Consider the following 21,548-nt stretch of genomic DNA (forward strand, 5'->3'; position numbering starts at 1 on the left):
CCCTGGGGTGAGTGTGAGCTCCAGCTCTTCCTGTGTGGCCTGGCCTGGTTCTCACTGGCTGTGCTCCAAAGGGGTAGCTGGCCACACTGGGCTGAAGGTTCCCTGAGAACCCTCAAGGCCCAAAGTGTTTCCAAGGGGTGGGGCTGGCTGCAGGAAATCAGAATCATCCACGGGGCCTTAAGCTACCAGGTGGTTTGCCCCGAGGCTGTGGCCTGAGATGGCGCTTGTCTCCTGCTGGGCACAGCTGAGCCATCTTCATGGGGGACTCTGCCCAGGGTTGGTGTGGGCCCGGCGGCCTTGCTGTGTTAGGCAGATCCTCCCCTTGCCAAAAGGCCAATCAGCTGGGGATTCCAGAACCAAGGGGGTGATGACCCCAGCGTGTCCTGGCTCCAGGGTGGGCTGGGGACCTGGGACCCCGCCTGTGTGGGTGTGTGGGGAGGTGTCAGGAAGACCTTGACCGGAGCAGCCCTGCTGTCCCCTTGGCTCAGGTGGGGTCAGCTGCTGGTGGCTCTGCTGCTTAAGCGCCTGAGACCTGGGATAAGGCACTTGGCCTTTCTGGGTCTTGGTCTTCTCCTCTATAGAACATTCTGGAGTGGTGGAGGGGAGACCAGGCCCTGGCTCACCAGAACGGCTCTCTGTGGGCAGGGGCGGGGCACAGAGGGCCAGCCTGTGGTGGGCCTGGTCTGAGGCATCCGTGTTGTCCCACAGCGGGAGATGGTGTACTGCCTGGAGCAAGGCCTCATCTACCGCTGCGCCAGCCAGTGCGTGGTGGCCCTGGCCATCTGCAGCGTGGAGATGCCTGACATCATCATCAAGGCGCTGCCTGTCCTGGTTGTGAAGCTCACGCACATCTCAGCCACGGCCAGCATGGCCATTCCACTCCTCGAGTTCCTGTCGAGTAAGCATCTGTGGCTTTGCACGTGTGTATCTGGGTGCGTGTGAGTGAGGTGGACCTTGAGTTTGGGGCTGCGCCTTGCCTGAAGTACTCGTGCTGCCTTCTCAGACCTCACCTTGGCTGCCCGTAGGCATGCTGTGCTCCGTGGGCCACCCTTTGCTGCCTCAGGGCCTTTGTACCTTCTTCCCCTGTGCTTTGAATGCTTTCCTTCTTGGCCTTTGAGTGGCTGGCTTCTTTCCTCCCCTCAGTGTCAGTTTAAATGGCACAGAAGCCTCCTGTTGCCTGACCTTGGTCCCTGTACTCGGCCTGGCTCTTAGAGCCTCCTCTCTGTCCCCCCTCAACACACACTACAACTTGGAGGGGCTCTGCTCACCCCTCAGATTGTGACGTCCAGGAGCTCGGGGTGCCCCGCTCGCCCCTTCCTTCCCAGTACCTCATGCATGTCTGGCCCTCAGCAGGCCCTCAGGCTTGTGGACAACAGGAGCAGGGCAGGGCTTTGCTTCTGTAAAGGGCCACGTGTGATATGCCTTGGCTGCCTGTTCTTTTTGCTTACAACTTTTTGAAAAGGTAGAAACCATTCTTAGCTCACAGGTCATAAAGTGAGGCCACTGGCTGGATTGAGCCTGGGGACCATAGTTTGCCAGCCCTTGGAGTAGAGGGCCGAGGCCCAGGGGCAGGGGAAGGTCCTGTTTGGGTGGGTTGTGACCTTCACTGCTTTGCTGCCCTCTTGGGTCGGAGTAGCTGCACTGGCTTTTTAGACACATAGCACAGGACTCTGGCAAACCCCGCCCTGCTGTGGCCGTGGGCCCGTCTTTGCCAGGCCCGTCTGGGCTCCCTCACTGGCTGTCTCCTGGTGTTGCAGCTCTGGCCAGGCTGCCTCACCTCTACAGGAACTTCGCAGCAGAGCAGTACGCCAGTGTGTTTGCCATCTCCCTGCCGTATACCAACCCCTCCAAGTAAGTGCTGCCTTGTATCCCTGTGAGACCCTGCCCCTCCTGGTTGTGGCCCAGGCCAGCTGGAGGCCTCTGCTTGCTGGAGGCCAGGCCTCTCGGAGTAGAAAGCCACACAGGCTCCCTGTGGCCATAGCACCTCTGATCTGCACCCCTAGCTCCTGGCTCATCTCCCTCGGGTGCCACGCTGGACCTCCAGCACTTCTCTTTTCTTCTTGTCGCAGGTTCAATCAGTACATTGTGTGCCTGGCCCATCACGTCATAGCCATGTGGTTCATTAGGTGCCGCCTGCCCTTCCGGAAAGATTTTGTTCCTTATATCACTAAGGTAAGCCAGCGGAGGCCGTGTCCCTTGTTAGGGCCGGGACCTGCTTTGCCGTTGGCTCACCGTGGCTGGATCAGGGTGACGGGCAGGGGAGAGAGAGGTGGGGTGCCACTGGGACACAATTCTGCCGCCCTTGTCCTGGGCCTGTAGCTCATCCCAGGCTCACGGTGTACCTGGGCTGGCAGGTGTGGGGGGAAGAAGCCTGTGGGTGCCTGGAGGGCCAGTGCCTTCTGGCCTGCGGCTCAGGTCTGCTCCACTCTGCCAGGGTCTGCGCTCCAACGTTCTCCTGTCTTTTGATGACACTCCCGAAAAGGACAGCTTTAGAGCACGGAGCACCAGTCTCAACGAGAGGCCCAAGAGGTGCGGGGCCTGCGTGGGCGGGCCTGGTGTCAGTGGGGCAGGGCAGGCCCGCAAGCTGTGGCCTGTGGTCGGCATGGTGCGTACGGGCTGGGGCTGAGGGCGTGCCCTGCTCAGACCGTGCTGGGCTCCAAGGTGCCCTGGGGTTGTGAAGCAGGGCGGGGCCTGAGAAGGCTGCGAATGCCCCACACATGGCTGGAGAGGCCAGCGCTGCTCCTCAGCAAGCCGGTTGCTGTGGCCTGCGGTGTTGTGGAGCCTGTGTGCTGGGTCGTGGCCAATCCTGCCTGGGTGACGGGCGAGTACAGATTTGCTGAGTTGGAGATTGAGGTGCTAGTTCTAGGGCATCAGGTTTTGGGACTGACTCCGCTGAACAAGCCCAGGGTTGCATCAGGTCAGCTGACTCCTGAGAAGCCAAACACCTGGCCTGGATGGGAGGATCCAGGGTCCACAGATGCCCAGCCTCGGGCCAGGGTGGCCTGTCCCCCCGAGCTCTCGCCCAGCCCATTGCTAATGGGGGACACGCTCTTCTTCATCACAGCCGCTTTTGCCAAATCTGAGAAGAGCCGTGCTAGGCCTTGTGTTTTCTTTTGCATTTCATTTGAACGACTGCCCCCCTTCCTGTCCCCCACCTTCCCATCCAAGCTTTTTTGGCTCTCCCTAGGTGGGAATACGGCATTTTCCAGAATGACCACGTCAGTGTGACCTAAGTCAGAAGCTGTTCTCTCAAGGTCCTGGTGGCTGGGGGCCGGGGCCTTGAGCTAAGAACTGACCTGTTTTTGAGCTGTGACCTTCAGGGCCTCAGCATCTGGTCCCGAGCGGGTGGGCGGGACGCCTGGTCAGCACAGCCTGGAATCTGCCGTGCGGTGCGATCCACACACGTTTAGTTTGCACTAATGTTCTTTGTTTTGGTATCATGCGTGAAACCTTACTTTTTCTGTCATGTTTACGAGATGTATTTTCATGCATTTTTGTTTTCTGTTTCTTCCCCCTGCTAACTGGCCTCTGGCATGGTTTTTTGTTCATCTCACCCGCGGGCTCTCCATCCTGACCCTGTGGCCTGTGACCTTTCCTCCTCATCCCTCCAATGGCTTGTTTTCCCCTCCCGGGAGCTGGGCTCTCTGGGGCTTGGGCCTTCCTTCCTCACCTGGTAGTTTGAGGATAGCCAGACCCCCCAAACAAGGCTTGAATAACTCTCCACCCGTGAAAGAATTCAAGGAGAGCTCTGCAGCCGATGCCTTCCGGTGCCGCAGCATCAGTGTGTCTGAACATGTGGTCCGCAGGTAGTGGGCTTTGTTGGGTGGGGGGCTCAGACCCTGGAGCTTGGCCCGTGAAGTGGCGCTGCCAGGCGGGAGCACCCGGGTGGCGGTGCATGGGGCTGCTTGCATGACCTCATCTCCTGCCCACGCCCTCCCTGGCCAGAGCTGGAGGAGAGCCCAAGTGACAACCCTCGGGCCGCAGGGGCCCGTCCTGCCAAGCCCTGCCCTTGGGCCTGGGGAGCCTGGTGGAGAGGGGTGGAAAGGTTGCATTCTGTCACCAAGCCTCGTATGGGCGCGGGTTGGCTGCACAGCATCCTCAGAGGCGGGCCTGGGAGCCTAAAGCAGGGTGACCACCGTGAGATAGAGGGTGTCCAGTGGCAGCACCCACAGGCCTGTCCCTGGAGGTCAGGGGCCTTTGCAAATGAAAGCAGCGCCCATGCAGGTCAGGTGGGGACACACTCTCCAGGGTTCGGCTTTTCTTTCATATCCTCTTTAGTGGACTTTCTTCTTGAGCTTTTTTTCTAGAAAAGGTCTGTTTTCTGTTGTAGCTGAGAGGGAATGGGGGCTTTTGTGTAGGGCAGTGGGCTGGGGGCCAGCCTGTGAGAGGCCGGGCAGGGGAGGCCTGGCCTCTCCAGGGGTGCAGTCTCATCACTTCTCCCTGCTGTGTCCGGGTGCAGGTGTGGGCTCTGGGGGGGGTTATTGCTTCGTGCCGACAGGCCAGGCTGCACTGTCTCCTCACCTGGAAGCTCCTTCAGGCCTCAGCGTCCCACAGCTCGGAGACCCACCCCCTTGCTGACGCCTGGCTGGGGCTCCAGCCTCAGGCTGGCTTCTACCAAGTGGGGTTTGACCTGGGGGGGAGCTGGGGTTGGGGAGTGGTCAGTGAGGCTCCCCTTTCAGCTCTTTTCCAACAAATTCTTTATCATGAGCGAAACTCGGCATAGGGAGTATGAAATTTGTATCAGAGTGAAACCTGCACAAGCCCCTCCTCCTGGTCACTGGGGCAGGGCCGGAGCGGCCCAAGTGTGTGGGTGAAGAGCCTCACACGAAGCCCAGACCCTTCCTGTCCTCCATGGGAGGTGGCCCTGTGGGCAGAATGCAATCTTTGTCTGTGTGTCCTGTGGTCTCCGTGTCTCTGCATGACTACACTGTTCTGCCACAAAGCCATCACCTGACTCTTCTGCGCTTCGGTGAGGGGACAGCCTGTCTCTCCCCGTCTCCTAAGCCTGTGCTCCGATGAGCAGGCCTGGGTCTCTCCCATGAGCCCCTGTCTGCCCACCCCCTGGGATGATGTGTCCACTCGGTTTGCCAAGCTGTGGCTCGACTGGCCACACGCCCTGGCGGGTCTTTCTGAGTGCAGCCCTCTCAGCACCTGCATGCCTTGAGCTTTGGCCCTGGTGGTAGATGGCTCGGCCCCCACCTGGCACCCTGACTTCGCCGTGGCTCCTCCCTCCAGCAGGATCCAGACATCTCTCACGAGCGCCAGCTTGGGGTCTGCAGATGAGAACTCAATGGCCCAGGCTGACGACAACTTGAAAAATCTCCACCTGGAGCTCACAGAGACGTGTCTGGACATGATGGCCAGATACGTGTTCTCCAACTTCACGGCGGTCCCCAAGAGGTGCAAGTCGGGCTCCAGGACTGGGGCAGGGCCAGAGGGCAGGGCCTAGCTTATCTTCTGTGACTGCACTTGGTCAAAGGGGCAGCAGGAGTGGCACACGGGGCTCCTTCCTGTGGGCGAGGTATTGACCAACACTCTTGTGCTTTCAGGTCCCCTGTGGGAGAGTTCCTCCTGGCGGGTGGCAGGACCAAAACCTGGCTGGTTGGGAACAAGCTTGTCACCGTGACAACGAGCGTGGGGACTGGGACCCGGTCTCTGCTGGGCCTGGACTCAGGAGAGCTGCAGGGCGGCCCAGAGTTGAGGTGACCACTTTTCTGCCCCTGCCTGCCTGGCCTTGATGGTGGCTGGCCTGAGCCCAGGCCTGCATGAGAGACAGTGTCATGCTGGCCTGGAGCCCATGGAATACCTTGGTCACGCTCTACGGGGACCCTTCTGTCCTCAGCTCTGACCCCAGTGTGCACGTGAGACAGACAAAGGAGGCACCAGCCAAGCTGGAGTCCCAGGCCGGGCAACAGGTGTGCCGTGGAGCCCGGGACCGGGTCCGCTCCATGTCTGGTGAGCCTCTGCCCACCCTGCCTCCCTCCTGGGTGCCTCTGCGAGTCCCTGTGCTCAGAAAGGTCCTGGGAGCTGAGGATCAAGGTGGCTGCCTTTAGGCCTGCTCCAGTTTCTGAATAACTAGAGTGCTGCCTGTGAGCCCTCGTCACGGGGTTGGGGCGGGGGGGACATGACCTTCTGTGCAGCTGTGGCACAAGGCCCCCTTGCCACTGGGGGCCTGTTCTTGTGGTCAGTGTTTCTTATGAGCCCTCAGCAGCCCTGGCCCTCAGCCCAGCTCACCCCTGGAGTTTTTTACTCTGCTGTAGCTGAAATGAGCCATGGTCTGACTATGGGGCAGGTGATGGGGGCCCTTCCTGCTGCCCTGGGTCCGTCAAGGCTGACACTGACACTGGAAGAGGGCCATGCTTGGGGATGGCCGAGCTGCCTCTGGGCACTAGCTCAGGGCTTGGCCAGCCCAGACCCCAGGTGGAGCAGCCAGGCCTTGCCAGTGGCTTTTCCGCTGGGCGGTGGTGGTCACCAGCCCTCCTGCTCTCCTTCTCCTCAGGGGGCCATGGCCTTCGAGTTGGTGCCTTGGATGCTCCAGCCTCCCACTTTCCTGGCAGCCCCGCTTCCCCGGGCTCACAGACTGCTCCACCCAGCAAGCCCGAGAAGGCCTCAGCCAGCACCCAGCTCCCGGCGCAGAAGGAGAAGACAAACCTGGCGGCTTACGTCCCCCTGCTGACCCAGGGCTGGGCGGAGATCTTGGTCCGGAGGCCCACAGGTACCCCGGGGGGTGGACCTGCGCTCAGCTGGCCTGGGCCGCTGTCAGCCCCTAGTGTGGGACAGTTACATAAAGGCTCTGGACACACAGGAGCCAGTGGCAGGCAGACTGGGCCACAGGAGCAATTCAGAGGTGACTTTTGAGCCGAGTCCCCAGAGAGGAACAGTGAGGGGAGGTCCCATGGCTAAGTGAGGAGAGGGTCTGTCCTGGTCTGCTCAGGCTGCCATAATGAAGCACCACAGACTGGACAGCTTAAACAACAGAATTTATTTCCTCCCAGCCCTGGAGCCTGGAAGTCCAAGGTTAGGGTGTCGGCAAGGCTTGTTTTTCCTATGGCCTCTCTCCTTGGCTTTTAGACGGCCGTCTCCTCACTGCATTCTCACGCGGTCGTCCGTCTGTGTCTTAATCTTGTTTTAAGGACACCAGTCAGAATGGATTAGGGTCCGTCCGTGCGGTCTTATTTTACCTTAATCACCGCTTTAAAGAGCCTGTTTCCAAACGCAGTCGTTTTCTGAGGTCCCAGAGGTTAGGGCTCCAACACGTGAATTTGGGGGGACACAACTCAGCCCACGACAGGGGCATTTCAGCCAAGGCCCAGAGCCTGGGAGGCATCTCAGGTGCAGTGTGGGGCCAGTGGTGACCGAGTGGTGAGGAGAGGGATAGGGTGCTGGTCCCATGGAGGCCTTGCGTGCCAGGCTGTGGGGCCGTGGGGGTCGGGGCAGGGAGAGCCTCCTCGTGTGTGTTAGCCCAGTCCTCCCGGTTCCTGTGAGGGAATGGCCGTGGGGGAGGCAGGAAACCAGGTGGGCAGGGAGGAGGTGGACTGAGGTCTAGTGAGATGCTGGGATGTGAGGCTGCTCAGTGAGGAAGGTCAAGTCCAAGCGTGGTCCTCTGGGCCTGGAGGGGAGAGTGGACAGAGCCCAGAAGCCTCTCTGGGCCCCACCCAGAGCCCCCCTTTGGGGAGGAGTCTGCTGCGCTGAGTTGCCTTCGCTGCTCCCCCTCTGGCCCTGAGCCTGGCTGAGCCTGTCCTGAGTGTGGGAACTGCCCTGGGGCAGCAGGTGCTGTGAGCTAAGGGCCCCTTGTGCTTGTCACTGAGGCCAGTGACCACTGGTGGCTGCCCTGACCTCAGGGCCTGGGGCAGGAGGACTGGGGGTGGGAGCGTCAGGGCAAGGCCAGGGGCGTGCCTTGCCTGGTCCCCCCACCGTTACTCCCTGGTGGAGCACGAGGCATGTTCCCTAAAGGCCAGTGTGGCTGGGGCTGCCCGGGGAGGGCCGGGAGGGGATGGCTGTTCGGACGTGCTGGGCCTGAGCCCTGAGCCCTGTGGGGTGCTGGCTGCCCCGCTGCAGGGAACACCAGCTGGCTGATGAGCCTGGAGAACCCACTCAGCCCCTTCTCCTCGGACATCAACAACACGCCCCTGCAGGAGCTGTCCAATGCCCTAATGGCCGCCGAGCGCTTCAAGGAGCGTCGCGACACGGCCCTGTACAAGTCGCTGTCGGTGCCGGCGGCCGGCTCAGCCAAGCCCCCCCCACCGCCACGCTCTAACACAGGTGAGCGCTGGCCTCTCGCCCACCTGGTGTGCCCTGTCTGATGGCAGATGCGCCCGGGATGGGGTCCTGAGCCTTCTTGGTGCTGCCAGCCTCAGGCATTGGGAGAAGGCTGGCTGCTGGGGGACGCCCATCTCCAGAGAGCGGGGCCTGCTCCTGCAGGGGCGACCTTCTTCTTTGGAGACGCGGTACCATGAATCGGTGGGCTCGAGGCCCTGCTCAGCTTGCCCTACTCATGGGGTGGACACGGGCAGGGCCAGGCGAGGCCTTGGTTCTGCACCCTCCTCGGGATGCCCGGTGCCAGGGGTTCCAGGAAGCCGCCGCACTTCTGCTTGGGTTTAGGTTTGGGTTTGGATGCGCCGAGCACACCTGAGCCTGCCTGCTCCTGCCTGCGCTCTCATGGCCCTGCCCAGCTGGGCCCGTGCTGTCCTTCAACCCCCGGCCTTCCCTGTGGCCAGATGACACTTAGAGGCCGAGGACCTCTACTCATGAGAAGGAGGGATGCACTCCTCGCCCCAGATGTCCGCTCCAGCAGCTTGGAGAGCTGGGACCTGTGTGTGCCACACCCATCCCCCCAGCCGATCGCTGGCCCTCCCCTCTCTCTCTCCAGGCTCCGGGTCTGTGCAGGACTAGTGGTGCCTGTCCTCTCTGCTCGACCTGTGCGTAGTCTCTCCTTCTGCTGACTGGCCGCTCACGGTTTCCCTTGCAGTGGCCTCTTTCTCCTCCCTGTACCAGTCCAGTTGCCAAGGAAAGCTGCACAGGAGCATTTCCTGGGCAGGTATTCGTGCGTCTCTTTAAGGAAAGCGGTGTTTGCTGCAGAGCACCATTCTGCTCTCTAGATGCTGACTCATCGTCCCTCATCCACTCACCCCTCCATGATGGCACCTCAGCCTCTCGTCGCCCTCTGGGTGCAGGGCCCTGACTCGCATGAGGACGTCGGTGCCGAATGTGTTTGCTTTGCCAGCGGGAACCCCTGCTGTCTCGCGCTTTCATGGCTGAGCTCTGTTCCTGAGCCAGACAGGCCCTCCCAGCCCCTTCTTCAGGCCTGAGGAGGTGACCTTGGGCAACTGAACCCCAGAGGCCGACAGAGGATAGCTTTTGGGGTGCGAGCCTGGCTCGGGGGCTCAGCCGAGCTGCCCCTGCCCTGGCCTCTGGTGGTCTGACTGGCTTTGTGAATCCACAAATTGGGACGTGTCTGCCTTTCATAGTGGGCTGGCCAAGGGCCTTGCAGACCGGCTTCTGGCCCGTGGCTCCCAGGCCCCGGCAGGGAGGGTGTGGCCTGCTCGGGGCTCCAGCTGCCCAGGCCCTACTGCATGGGCAGGAGCCAGCTAGGAGCGTGTAGTGGCAGAGGGGCTCTCATGGGCGGCTAATGGACTGCGCGTGTGTGGGGCTGCGTGCGGGCGGCGCTAACTCGGTTGCTTCTTCTCACCCCCCTCTCCCTGGCTCTGGCATAGGAAACGCGGCTTGGGGGCGTCATGCTCTCTCCTAAGTGCGCCGGGCTCAGAGTTGGCCTGGACTCGGAAGGCTAGCCTCCACTCTCCAGAATGGCTAGCGAGCCTGTGTTCCCACACAGGGACTTTCCTGCTGCAGACTTTCAACCAGGGCCAAGCAGGGAGGAGCTCTGGCTTCTCCCCAGTTCCTGAGGGCTGGTGTAGGCATGCCCTCCTCCTGAGCCGAGGCCCCATCTCAGGCGGGTGGGGGGAGCGGCTTGCTCATGGGGGTCCGGCCTGCGCTTGCCCACCTGCCTTGCTGAAGGAGCAGAGGCGGCTTCTGTGGACACTGGGGTGGGTAGGTGGGGACTAGAGGAGCCAGATGTCCTCTCATCCTGACCCCTGGGAGCCCATGTAGGAGACACCTTGTGTCAGGGCTCACACCCAGGGCGCTCAGAGTGCCCTCCTCCAGCTGGCTCAATGGGAAGGGTTGGCCCTGCTGGGGGGCCGCTGTGCCCTCTCGTGGGGGGAAAGCTGGTACCCCTGAGGCCACGTGAGCTCCTGGCGGCCGGGCCGGCACCCAGCAGCACCGTGTGTGTCTTTCCAGACTCTGCGGTAGTTCTGGAGGAGGGAAGTCCAGGCGAGGCTAGTTTGCCAGTGGATCCCCCCGAACTGGAAGACTTTGAGGCAACCCTAGGCACAGACGGGAGCTATCGGCACACTGAAGCTTTCAGCAGGGTGAGTGCAGCCGGGGACCAGAGCCGGCCTGAGGGTCCCTGTCGGTGCTTGCCATCTGGACCTCCATTGCCAGGCGGGCCTCTAGACCTCAAGCCCAGCTACTGAGAGGGAGAGGGAGGGTCGGGTGGGAGGCGGGGGCTGAGGCGGGAGTGGGGGCAGGTGCGGGACCTCCACCTTAAGCTTTGTGGCACATCACTGATTTGTTCTGAACTCTAGAAAATTTTTCCACTGTCCCCCCCACCCCATCCCCTTGCCTTTTCTTATCTAAAAAAAACGGCTAGATGTTCTACCAAGTCCTTGCTGTAAGACAGTGTGGGGTTTTCCAGTGGTCTACCCAGGAATATAGCTTCTCATTGCTGGTATCCTTTAGCCTGTGGGGCTGTTGTCTCCTCTGCTGAGTGTGGGGCACAGGGAGGTGCTTTCGGGGGATGGGGGGACCATCAGTTCGGTGCTGGGCAGCTCCATGGCCCTGGGCTGGAGGACGGGTGGGGCCTTGTTGCCTCCAGGTGGGCTCAGTGGTGCCTCTTCTTTTTTTTTTAGTATATTGAATTTTCATTGTCTTTTTTTTTTTTATTTTTGGCTGTGTTGGGTCTTCGTTGCTGTGCATGGGCTTTTCTCTAGTTGCGGCGAGGGGGGGCTACTCTTCGTTGAGGTGCGCGGGCTTCTCGATGTGGTGGCTTCTCTTGCTGTGGAGCACGGGCTCTAGGCGCGTGGGCTTCAGTAGTTGTGGCTCGCGGGCTCTAGAGCACAGGCTCAGTAGCTGTGGCGCACGGGCTTAGTTGCTCCGTGGCATGTGGGATCTTCCCAGACAAGGGCTCGAACCTGTGTACCCTGCATTAACAGGCGGATTCTTAGTCACTGCGCCACTAGGGAAGTCCCCTCAGTGGTGCCTGTTGATGAAGATTTTCTTTGGATACGCTCTTTGCAGTCATCTTCGACCTCCAGCCAGGAGGAGAAGTCATTCCACGCCGAGGAGTTGGCTGCTGGGGGGATCCCCATCGAGCGGGCCGTCTCCTCTGAGGGCTCCCGGCCCTCTGTGGAGCTCGCCTTCCAGCCCTCGCAGCCCCTGAGCAAGTCAAGCTCATCGCCTGAACTACAGACCCTGCAGGACATCCTTGGGGACCCTGGGGACAAGGCTGATGTCGGCCGGCTGAGCCCTGAGGCCAAGGCCCGGTCACAGTCAGGGATCCTGGACAGGGAAGGTGCTGCCTGGTCAGCCCCAGGCGAAGACAGCCAGGGCCAGGGTTCCACCCAGCCTGAGGGTCCCTTGCTTTCCAGCTGTCCCCGCTCCCCCAGTGGGCTGCGGCCTCGAGGCTACACTATCTCTGATTCGGCCCCGTCACGCAGGGGCAAGAGGATGGAGAGGGACACCTTCAAGAGCAGAGCTGGGACCTCCAATACCGAGAAGGTGCCGGGTATCAACCCCAGGTGAGCCTTGCTCTCCTGGTGGGAGTGCCTGGATGCTCCCTGTGGGGACGTGGTGCCTGAGGGGCCCAGGGCAGAGCAGGCTGGGGTACAGGTCTGCACATCCTCTGCCCCGTGGCTGGTCGGAGCCATAGGAGAGGGTAGCTCCTTGGGTGATGAGGCTTGGGCCCTGCTGCTCTCCACATGGGCTGTGACCGTATTGGCTGTGACCCTGGCCCTGGGTGTGTAGCTCCAAGCCCAGCCCCCATCATCTCTCTTCCCCTGCAGCTTTGTGTTCCTGCAGCTCTACCACTCACCTTTCTTTGGTGATGAGTCCAACAAACCAATCCTTTTGCCCAATGAGGTAGGCGGGCCCTCTCTCCCCTTAGGGTCCCCCTGGAGCCTGGCTGGGGGTGCACAGTGGGATGATGCCCCAGGGCTGGGCAGTGGGGGCTATAGCCCAGGCTCGTGGAGGGCTACGGCCTCAGGTCCCCACGGCAGCCTGCGGTAACCTGCCTGCGTGAGGAGAGGCCTCTCCTGGACAGGCATTGGGCTGGGGCTGGCTGGGCAGGGCTGGTGGTAGGGGACAGCCTCTGCCCTGGGCTTAGGCAGGGCTCTGTGGCTACAGTCTTTTGAGCGGTCAGTGCAGCTCCTTGACCAGATCCCATCGTATGACACACACAAGATCGCCGTCCTGTACGTGGGAGAAGGCCAGGTGAGGCTGCCAGGCTGGCAGGGGCCAGCCTACATGCTGGGCAGAGCTGGGCGGCCACCCCACCGGGGGTGGGGGTGGGGGTCTGGGCCCTTGTCCTCCGCAGAGCTTGGTCACTGCAGGGCCGCTGGAGTGTCAGGTGCCCATTGAGCTCTGTGCCAGGGACCCAGGAGTGAGAGTGACAGGTAGTGTGTGAGCACGTGGTGCACGGAGTGGCGAGGACTGAGGAGGAGGAGGAGGTGGCGGGTCCAGGGAGCCTGCGCAGGTGTGAGCGGCACGCTTTTCATGTCGCTGACCCGAGGGAGGCGACATGGAGTGCAGACGTGGAAGAAGTGAGGGAGGCGAGCGTGCATGCAGGTGGGGGCGGCATAGTGTGCTCCAGGGCCGGCGCAGAGGGGAGGGGTGCCGGGCGGGGTGTGGGCGGTGGGGGCAGGAAGCAGTGGGGCTGTGGCGGGAACTCGGACAGCACCCAGTGAGACGGGAGGGCCTCAGGTGGTTCCGAGCGAAGGGTTCAAGTTGACTCGAACTGAGTCTCAAAAGCACCCTCTGGCTGAGGCTGAGAACCGGCAGAGGTGGGGCAGTGGGTGGAGTGAGAGGCAGGTTGGAGGAGCGGGGACAGAGGGGTGCCGAGGGCTCTGGGTGTGTTCTGAAGCTGAGCTGGCCCAGTTTAGTGGCAGGCTAGTTACGAGAGAGTGGGGGAGCGGGGTGACACAGCTGGGCAACGACGAGAATGAAGCTGCCTCGCCCTGAATGAAGCTGCCTCGCCCTGAGTCAGGTCGATGGCAGAAGTGGGGCTGTCTGCCCAGACACACCAGTCACCCCGCCCCTGGGTCCCCAGCAGCAACAAGCCCTTGGGGTCCTGAGAGCCAGGGAGGGGCGGCATGTGGTTGGGGGGTGGCCTGGGAGCAGGTGCCACCATGCCCCGTTTGTCTCCCTGCAGAGCAACAGTGAGCTCGCCATCCTGTCCAATGAGCACGGCTCCTACAGGTACACGGAGTTCCTGACGGGGCTGGGCAAGCTCATCGAGCTCAAGGACTGCCAGCCGGACAAGGTGTACCTGGGTGGCCTGGATGTGTGTGGCGAGGACGGCCAGTTCACCTACTGCTGGCATGACGACATCATGCAAGGTGTGTGCCCTCCCGCGCCCACTCCTCCCAGCTCCTGCGGGCCCTTAGGAGCCTCCGGAGAAACCTAGCCCTCCTCTCAGGGGCACTGAGGGCTGTACCCACTGCCACCTGTCCTGGCCCCCAGCCTCAGCCTGAGGAGCCCTCACTGGCACCCTGCCTGGGTTGGCGCCACCCCGCTCAGCTCCGCTCCGCTCCGCCCCGCAGCCGTCTTCCACATCGCCACCCTGATGCCCACCAAGGACGTGGACAAGCACCGCTGTGACAAGAAGCGCCACCTGGGCAACGACTTCGTGTCCATTGTCTACAACGACTCTGGCGAGGACTTCAAGCTCGGCACCATCAAAGTGAGCAAGGGGCCCTCGGAGCAGGTGGGCGTGGATCTGGGCCCCAGGCCCCCAGGCTGGAAGCCGCATCTCTCTGGGGAAGTGCCCCCTGCTCTGTGTTGAGCAGAGATAGCAAGCTCCGCTGGGTCAGCGTTGGTGACATCACGACCCGCTTGTGCACCCCCCTGAGGTGGCGGGCCCCCACCTGGGCCGTGTCCTCTTCTGTGATGAGGACAACACCCATTGGTTTCCTCTTGCAGCTGTGCTTGGCGGGTGCATGGCAGGTGGTGGGTATGCAGCGTTTGCTTGTAACAGCCCTGAGCCCTGTCCCCCAGTCCGTCCCTCATGTCGTCGCACAGCGGTTGGGCTGGGCCTGGTATCACCCCCTTTCCTAGAGGAGGTTGCTGGGGCTCGAGGTCCCGCAGGGAGGAGGCAGGCTCAGTGCAGGTGGCTTGTCACAGGGTGGCCACGTGTGGACGAGCTGCAAGGCCGAGTGGGCAGGTGCCTGGCGCAGCCCAGGGTCTGAGGTGGCAGTGCTCAGGGGCGTTGGGATTTATTCTGAGTGCATTGAGCAGCCTTGGAGGAGGTCACTGAACACAGACCCCCTGGGGCTTGGGGCAGAGACTCTGGTAGAGGCAGGAGTGTCTGGGGAGGCCGAAGTGGGCCTCTTGCGTTGTAGAGCTGTGGGGGGGGGGCGGGGGGAGGGCGACGGCGCATGCACACACACACACACGTGGATGGGAGGAAACCTCAGAGGGGCCTGAGGTGTGGGTGCTCCGTGTGCCATCCTGGGCGGCCCAGGAACTTGCAGAGCTCCACATGCTACTCTCAGCCGACAGTGAGGCAGGTGTCTGCTGGGCAGCACAGAAGCCCTGGGCAGTGTGGAGGGATTGGGAGCTGTGTGCCCGTCTGGCTTATGCAGGCTGTAGGTGAGGCAGTAGAGGGGTGACAGGGTGGTGGCCCCCAGGCCAGGTGAGGAGGAAGTGTGGGTGTGCAGGTGGCGGCTACACGTGCTGAGTTAGCGAGCGTCTAACCAATGAGCCCGCTGCCCTCCTGGGCTAAGTGTGGGGTGGCAGAAAGTGGCCCTCGGTGCTGGGGTGACCCCTGCTCTTGTCCGGGCAGGGCCAGTTCAACTTTGTCCACGTGATCATCACCCCCCTGGACTATGAGTGCAACCTGGTGTCGCTGCGGTGCAGGAAAGGTGAGGCGCGGGGCCAGGTGGGGAGGCACCCGGGGCTCTGAGCCCCACGTGAGTGCCGTGTCTCCCCAGACATGGAGGGCCTCGTGGACACCAGCGTGGCCAAGATCGTGTCCGACCGAAACTTGCCGTTCGTGGCCCGTCAGATGGCCCTGCATGCAAATGTGAGCAGAGGTGGCCCCCGGGAGGTGGGTGGGACAGGCCCACAGGTGCCACCTGTGCAGGGCTCACTGTTCCGCCCTCCCCGCCCCAGATGGCTTCGCAGGTGCACCACAGCCGCTCCAACCCCACCGACACCTATCCCTCCAAGTGGATTGCCAGGCTCCGCCACATCAAGAGGCTCCGCCACCGGGTAGGGAGGCTGGGCCGTGGGCATGCTGGGCATTGGGGGTGGGGGCGCTCCCTCAGAGACGTGACGGCCGACTGGGGGTGCTGGTATCCAGCCTGGGGAGCATGCGCCGCCCCTTCTGGACTTGCTGCCGAAGCTCCCTCTCCCTCAGATCCGTGAGGAAGCCCACTACTCAAACGCCAGCCTGCCCCTGATGCAGACTCACCCTCCCGGCCACGCCAAGGCCCCCTCGCAGGCCCCAGCTGAGCCCACACCCACCTATGAGACAGGCCAGCGGAAGCGCCTCGTCTCCTCCGTGGATGACTTCACTGAGTTCGTGTGAGGCTGCACGGGGGCTGGTGCCCGGTCCCATTGGGGCTTCTCTGAGATGCTGAGCACGTGCCTGGGCTCCCCCAGTTGTCACCTGAGCAGCCATGCTGCCGGACTCTCCCTGCCCCCGTGAGGCACACTGGGTGGTATTTATTTGTGCAAATAAAGTGCTGGTGTGGCCCAGGCCTGTGTGCTTGGACACAGACAGACACTGGCGTGGACACAGACACTGGAACGGTCAGTCAACTGATTTATTTGACTTCGTCTGTTGGGTGGGGTGGGATCAAGGCTGTAGCTTTGGCCACGCCCACTGGAGTGGGGAGGGGGCCTGTCAGGCTGCTGTTGGGGCCTTGCCCTCAGGAAAGCCTCACACGTGCACTGTCATGCTCACCTCCCCTGGCCCGGGAGCCAGCCCCCGGGGAGAGATCTTTCCCCCTACCCACCCTAGGGCCCCGTGCCATGCACTGGTGCTGCACCTCACCCAGACCCACCAGCAGGCCTGGGCAGGGGAGGAGAATAAGGCCATGGTGGTGACAAGAATGGCCTGGGGTGGTTGCGCCCCTCCAACCGCCCTCTCTGCCCAGCACCTGCCCAAGGCCAGACTTGGAGCCAAGAAGTGGCTGTTGCTTCCCCAGCTGTGTGGGCAGGTGTCTGGGGAGGGAGGCCAGCTCTGCAGTCCCAGCTCCCCATCAAGGTGGGTGACAGTGGGCACAGGCTGTTTCAGCCACCAGGCCCCTTGGCCCTATTGAAAAATAAAGCGACGTACAAAAATATATACATTTTAACCCCACATAAATTACTGACAGACAATAGACACGCAGCGGCAGCTGGAGGTGAATGCACTCAGCAGGGGGACAGAGGAGGTAATAATTTAGGGGGGAGGATGACAGGAGGTGCAGGTTCCATCCCCCATAGCCTGGATCCTTAGCAAGGGGGAGATGTCTGCCCAGGAGGTGGGGCCGGGCACAGCCCGCTGTACCTGAGGACTCGGGAAATAAATTAGCATCTCAGAGGCCGGGCACTCAGTCCAATACTGTTGTGTCCTCCCACAGGGAACTGGGGAGGGGACCCTGGGTCCTAGCTGGCCACGCGGCCTCTTTAAAGTGCTGAAGCCCACAGAGAGACACAGACAAGTGCTGCCTGCTCTCTGGGGGACCTGCGTGCAGCTGTTCTGCCTGGCCCGAAACCTCGAGGGTGGCAGAAGGTAATAATACTGAGCGGTGTCTGCTCTGGCTCTGAGGGGCCAGAGTGAAGCCACAGGCCCACCCCAGGGAAGAGGCATGAGCCCAGATCCCCTGGGGCTAAGTGCTGCTGGGGTGGATCTTGTTCTTGGCCCGCAGGGATGCCCTGCTGGGGCCTGTAGCCAAGCCAACGCCTCCACTGACCCGGACAAGGCGGCTGGGCAGGACTGGCCTCAGGCCTGGGGAGGGGCTAGGGGGAGGTGAGGCTGTGGGCCCTCTGCTCCTGTGGCCATGCAGGCTCTGCAGCCGCTGCTCCAGCTGGTAGACATCCTCCGTGGCCTGGTTGAGTCGGTCAAACTGGGCGAGTAGGGCCTCAAACACGGCTTGGAGACGGGAGGGCTCAGGCTCGGGCTCCCCTCGGGGCCCCGGCCGGCCCAAGCCCACGCTCAGCCCATCCAGCTGGCTGGAGGAGGTGGAGGGGCGGGAGGCGTCAGAGCCTCCGCTGGGTGGGGGCACATCCGGAGAAGACTTGGAGCCCCTGGATGAGCGGGAGGGCAGGGGCTCCATCCCTTCAAAGCGGACTTTGTGGCGGAACTGGGGGCGGCACAGGGGCTCGGTCAGTCCGGCTGCGCCCTGGGCTCAGCTGGGCCCAGGGTGCGTCCCTCTCCCCCCCACTGGGCCGTACCCACCTCCTTGACTTTGCTGAAGCCCATCCAGAGGCGCAGCCGGCGCAAGAACAGTTCCACCATCTCGTAGTCCTGCGGCTCCCAAGCTGGGCGGTACAGCTCCCCACGCAAAGCGTGGTACCGCCACCGCAGGAGGACTGCTCCCAGCCTCAGGGCACCCCACAGCCGCAGGGCCCAGAGCCCCGTGCACAGCACAGGGGACAGGCGCCAGGACTCCGCAGGGCACAGGGCAGGACCCCCAGCCCCGGGGCACAGCACCAGGAGGGCCCGGGCGGCGCTCCGAAGTGAGTCCACGCAGGAGGAGACCAACTGTGGGGAAGGTGGCATGAGTGAGGCGCGGCCTGGGCTAAGCCACCCTCTCCGAGGGCCCCACTGGCACCTACCAGGACAGCCAATTGCGCATAGGCCACGGCGAGCACCACCAGGCCTAAGGCCGCCCCCACGAGCTCTGGCAGGGCCCGGCACAGCGTCTTGCCGAAAACCGACCACTGGCGCACAAAGCGCAGCTGCTGGGCAGCCTGTGGACAGAGGGCGTCAGCCGACCGACCCCGCCAACGCCGGCCCGCCCCGGCCCACCGGCCCAACCCTCACCTTGACCAAAAGCAGGAAGAGCAGCGAGGCGGTCAGGCCGCGGGCCACGGCGCTCAGCTGTGCCACCTGCTCGAAGCTGGTAAAGCGGCGCGGGCGGCCGCGCAGGAAGCGGGTCCACTGGCGGTCAGCGGCGCCCAGCTGGGCCAGGCGCACCAGCGCTGCGGCCGCCGTCAGCGCCACCAGCAGCCACCGCGCCCAGGTCCCAGGCCGCGTGGCGCGCGCACGCCCCTCCCTGCGCCAGGCGCGCACCTCAGCCGCGGAGAAGTACACAGCAAACAGCAACAGGCTCACCTGTGGGGGCGGGGCCGGGGCGGGGTCAGGGCCGGGGCGGGGCCATCGGGGGCCGGGGCGGGGCGGGGCGGGGCCGGGCGAGGCCTACCGAGGTAAGCAGCGGCAGCGAAAGGCCGGCACTAAGGCGCCGCAGCGCGAACGGGCGGACGCTGAGCGCCGCTACGGCGTGTCCGGCCGCCGGGAACTCCAGGCGCAGCGTAACGGCGGCGTGCAGCCCCACCGCCGGGCTGTAGTGCGTGAGCTCCACGAACACTGCACGGCTCCTGCGCGGAGGGCCCGGAGTCAGACAGGGTGGGAAGGAAGGGGCCGCGCCAGGAGAAGCCGATGCGCTCGCAGAAGAGGCTTGGGGGCAGGTGTTGAGGGGAGGGTGAGGCGTGCACCGGGGAGGCCACGGGGCTGCAGGCGGGCTCGCTGGGCTCCTTCAGGGGATGATCGGAAGCAGCGAAGCTGGGCGTGGGAGTGAGCCGGCCCGCAGATGTGACCAATGTGCACAGTGGGCGGGGGTCGGGAGGGAGCTGAGGGCAGGGCGCCCACCTGTTGTCGATCCAGTTGTGCAGCTGCAGGAAGCCCAGCTGCGCGCGGCTCTCTTCCAGGCTGGGCCCCAGCTCCTGCACGTAGCCCCCGCTGTCATACACGGCGCAGGAGCCCCAGTACCAGACGCTGCCAGGGAGGAGGACAGTGTCAGAGCCGGCGCCATGCAGAACCTGGGAGTGGGCTGGAACGAGGGGCTCCTCTGGAGAACTCCCCCTGCCCCCTGGGCACCCTAACCTGCCCTCCGTGCTCACCCCAGCAGGTCCGGTGCCGAGTAGGCCCACATCTCAGAGCCATTGTGGGCAGCACTCCCCCAGCCAATGCCGTAGTCGCTGGTGCTGAAGCCACCTGAGGCTGCTAAGCACATAGGGGCCCCTGAGCCAGGCGGGTCCGGGCAGAGTGCTGAAAGCAGAGGGCTGGGGAATGAGCCCGGCCAAACCAGGAGCACTGACTGTTCACCAGCCTCCTAGGCTGAGCTCTATGGGATCTCACCGAACCCTCCCAGCAACCCAGAAGATAGATGTCACTGTCTCACCTACACATCGAGAAACTGAGGCAGGGAGGTCACCCAGCTAAGGGAGTTGGAACCAGACCCTGGCCAAAGGCTTCTCTTTGGAAAAAAGGAAGGGTAAGTGCCAGGGTGCCCCTCCCCAGCTCACCTTCCTGTAGCCGCACCTGCCGCAGTCGTGGGGGCCCCAGCTCTGGTCTGGACGGGTTCCCGTGGATGTAGGGGAGCAGCACGTGGGACATCCACGGCCAGAACTCATCAGACCTGACCACACCAGACAGAGTCACATGCTCCATCCTTCAGCTTCCGGTGCCCACCAGGGGTCAGAGGCCCAGACAGCATTGCTACTGCAGCCCCGGCCCAGCCAGGGGGAGGCGACCAATGCTACCCCAGGGGACGAGGCACAACCTGGTTCCTCAGCCTGGGCTTCCTGACACTCAGGAGCCAATAACACTATTGTGGGGCCGTCCTGGGCACGTAGGGTGTTGAGCAGTATCTGTGGTCTCTACCCATTGTCAGCAACACCCACTCCAGTTCTGACAACCAAAAATGTATTGAGGTACTTCCCAATATCCCCTACGGGCTGGGTTGGACCAAGGGCGGGATCAAGGTGGACCCTGGTCAGCATCAGCACCACCCTGGCCGAGAAGACAGACCTGTGCCTGCATATCGGGGCGTCCATACCGGGTGATGGCCAGGAAGGCCTGGCTGTCCAGCTCCTGCTTGATGGCACTCTGCAGGCGGTAGGCATGGTCGTGGCACGAGGTGTCCCCATAGTTGGCCAGCAGCGTCACCAGCAGGAAGAACATGTATACCAGAAGGCCCTGGGGGGCAGGGATGACCCGGAGTCAGCCGAACCCAGCCTGCCCCCACTCCACCCGTGACAGACCAGGGCTTCCAGACGCTGGGCAGCAAAGTGCCCACAGCCAGGGGGCCTTGTGCTGAGAGCCAGGCCTGGGGGCAGACGTGGTCCGTGAAGGCCAAGGAGCCGCACCAGGGCCCAGTGAGGCCAGGAAGGAGCAGGCATTTGAGTTGGGCAGGAGGATGGGCCAGGAGGTGATGGGAGGGAGTTGGGGCGGGGGCTGCAGAGCCCTATACCACCTGCTAAAGGGCATTTGGTGGTCAGAAAGAGGGTGCAGGTGAGGTTTTTGAGAAAGGCAGGACCTCCTGGAAGATGCTGCCCTGGCCAGGAGGCCAGAGAGGGAGGGCAGGCGCTGGCTGCGTGGCCTGAGCTCACCCTCAGCATCCCGTGCAGCCTCTTGACCTTTCGGGCTTCCTCCTTTGCCAGGAAGAGCGCAAAGCCATGGGGTGGCCGCACGCGGGGCACACGCTCGCTCACGGGCGTCACGGCCGGGCTTTCCACCAGGGTATCATCCTCATCAGGGTGCAGCCGCTTGGCCACCAGCGAGAAATACAGAGCTTCCAGCAGGACCTGGACCAGGGCTGGCATCAGAGGGGCCCGTGGGTGCCAGAGGCTGGCAGCCTGGCCCCCCTGCATCCCACTTACCTTGAGTGGCTCCCAGAAGAGGAACGAAGCCAGGAAGCTGGAACTGCTTGAGAGGAGCCACATGACAGACACGCTGGAGGGGAAGCCAGCGCCGACCCACCCTGACACCCCCACGGCCACGGCCACCAGGAGCAGGCTGAGCCCGTGGGCCAGGGGCGCACACCAGGCCGGCAGCAGTCGCTTCCGCAGACCCTCCACCAGCCCTGGGGAGGCAGACACAGACAGGTCACCAGCAGCGCAGAGGAAGGGGTGGGGAGGGCCAACCTGGGGACTCAGGAGCGCACCTGTCCTGGACAGCTCTGCCAGCTGGGGCTGCTCCCACGTCAGGCTCGAGCTGGGCAGCCCCCTCTCCCCTGGCAGCATCAGCGTCTGATTCCTCTCACCAGGGGCGCTGCACCTGAGGC

At 63.2% G+C, this 21,548-nt stretch overlaps 2 protein-coding genes across 11 annotated transcripts in view; one reads left to right on the plus strand and one right to left on the minus strand.

Moving 5' to 3' along the window:
* The window catches only part of TSC2 (TSC complex subunit 2), a 38,153-nt gene extending 22,075 nt beyond the window's left edge, over window positions 1-16,078 (plus strand). Inside the window, exons 22-42 of one of the 8 annotated variants that reach the window (XM_082360383.1) lie at window positions 709-898; window positions 1,758-1,851; window positions 2,070-2,172; window positions 2,435-2,529; window positions 3,678-3,806; window positions 5,236-5,400; window positions 5,550-5,702; window positions 5,843-5,955; window positions 6,500-6,715; window positions 8,059-8,262; window positions 8,969-9,037; window positions 10,297-10,427; window positions 11,356-11,855; window positions 12,120-12,195; window positions 12,460-12,546; window positions 13,484-13,670; window positions 13,875-14,014; window positions 15,116-15,194; window positions 15,264-15,355; window positions 15,445-15,543; window positions 15,692-16,078. In XM_082360383.1, the coding sequence (XP_082216509.1) occupies window positions 709-898; window positions 1,758-1,851; window positions 2,070-2,172; window positions 2,435-2,529; window positions 3,678-3,806; window positions 5,236-5,400; window positions 5,550-5,702; window positions 5,843-5,955; window positions 6,500-6,715; window positions 8,059-8,262; window positions 8,969-9,037; window positions 10,297-10,427; window positions 11,356-11,855; window positions 12,120-12,195; window positions 12,460-12,546; window positions 13,484-13,670; window positions 13,875-14,014; window positions 15,116-15,194; window positions 15,264-15,355; window positions 15,445-15,543; window positions 15,692-15,862 (3,093 nt within the window). In that variant the 3' untranslated portion in view covers window positions 15,863-16,078. The remainder of the gene's footprint in view (window positions 1-708; window positions 899-1,757; window positions 1,852-2,069; window positions 2,173-2,434; window positions 2,530-3,677; window positions 3,807-5,235; window positions 5,401-5,549; window positions 5,703-5,842; window positions 5,956-6,499; window positions 6,716-8,058; window positions 8,263-8,968; window positions 9,038-10,296; window positions 10,428-11,355; window positions 11,856-12,119; window positions 12,196-12,459; window positions 12,547-13,483; window positions 13,671-13,874; window positions 14,015-15,115; window positions 15,195-15,263; window positions 15,356-15,444; window positions 15,544-15,691) is intronic. The other 7 variants (XM_082360384.1, XM_082360385.1, XM_082360386.1 and 4 more) reach the window with 7 other exon arrangements.
* An 8-nt stretch (window positions 16,079-16,086) lies between these two features.
* Window positions 16,087-21,548, minus strand: part of PKD1 (polycystin 1, transient receptor potential channel interacting) — a 48,009-nt gene continuing 42,547 nt past the window's right edge. Inside the window, exons 35-46 of one of the 3 annotated variants that reach the window (XM_082360371.1) lie at window positions 21,429-21,541; window positions 21,145-21,347; window positions 20,875-21,069; window positions 20,322-20,461; window positions 19,789-19,901; window positions 19,384-19,483; window positions 19,133-19,258; window positions 18,687-18,861; window positions 18,308-18,598; window positions 18,100-18,234; window positions 17,720-18,025; window positions 16,087-17,624 (exon numbers count right to left, since the gene is read on the minus strand). In XM_082360371.1, coding sequence (XP_082216497.1) covers window positions 17,151-17,624; window positions 17,720-18,025; window positions 18,100-18,234; window positions 18,308-18,598; window positions 18,687-18,861; window positions 19,133-19,258; window positions 19,384-19,483; window positions 19,789-19,901; window positions 20,322-20,461; window positions 20,875-21,069; window positions 21,145-21,347; window positions 21,429-21,541 — 2,371 coding nt within the window. In that variant the 3' untranslated portion in view covers window positions 16,087-17,150. Of the gene's footprint in view, window positions 17,625-17,719; window positions 18,026-18,099; window positions 18,235-18,307; window positions 18,599-18,686; window positions 18,862-19,132; window positions 19,259-19,383; window positions 19,532-19,788; window positions 19,902-20,321; window positions 20,462-20,874; window positions 21,070-21,144; window positions 21,348-21,428; window positions 21,542-21,548 lie in introns of all 3 variants that reach the window. The other 2 variants (XM_082360370.1, XM_082360369.1) reach the window with 2 other exon arrangements.

The sequence above is a fragment of the Balaenoptera borealis genome (genome assembly GCF_965194805.1).
Source record: "Balaenoptera borealis genome assembly, chromosome: 16".
Taxonomy (NCBI): domain Eukaryota; kingdom Metazoa; phylum Chordata; class Mammalia; order Artiodactyla; family Balaenopteridae; genus Balaenoptera; species Balaenoptera borealis.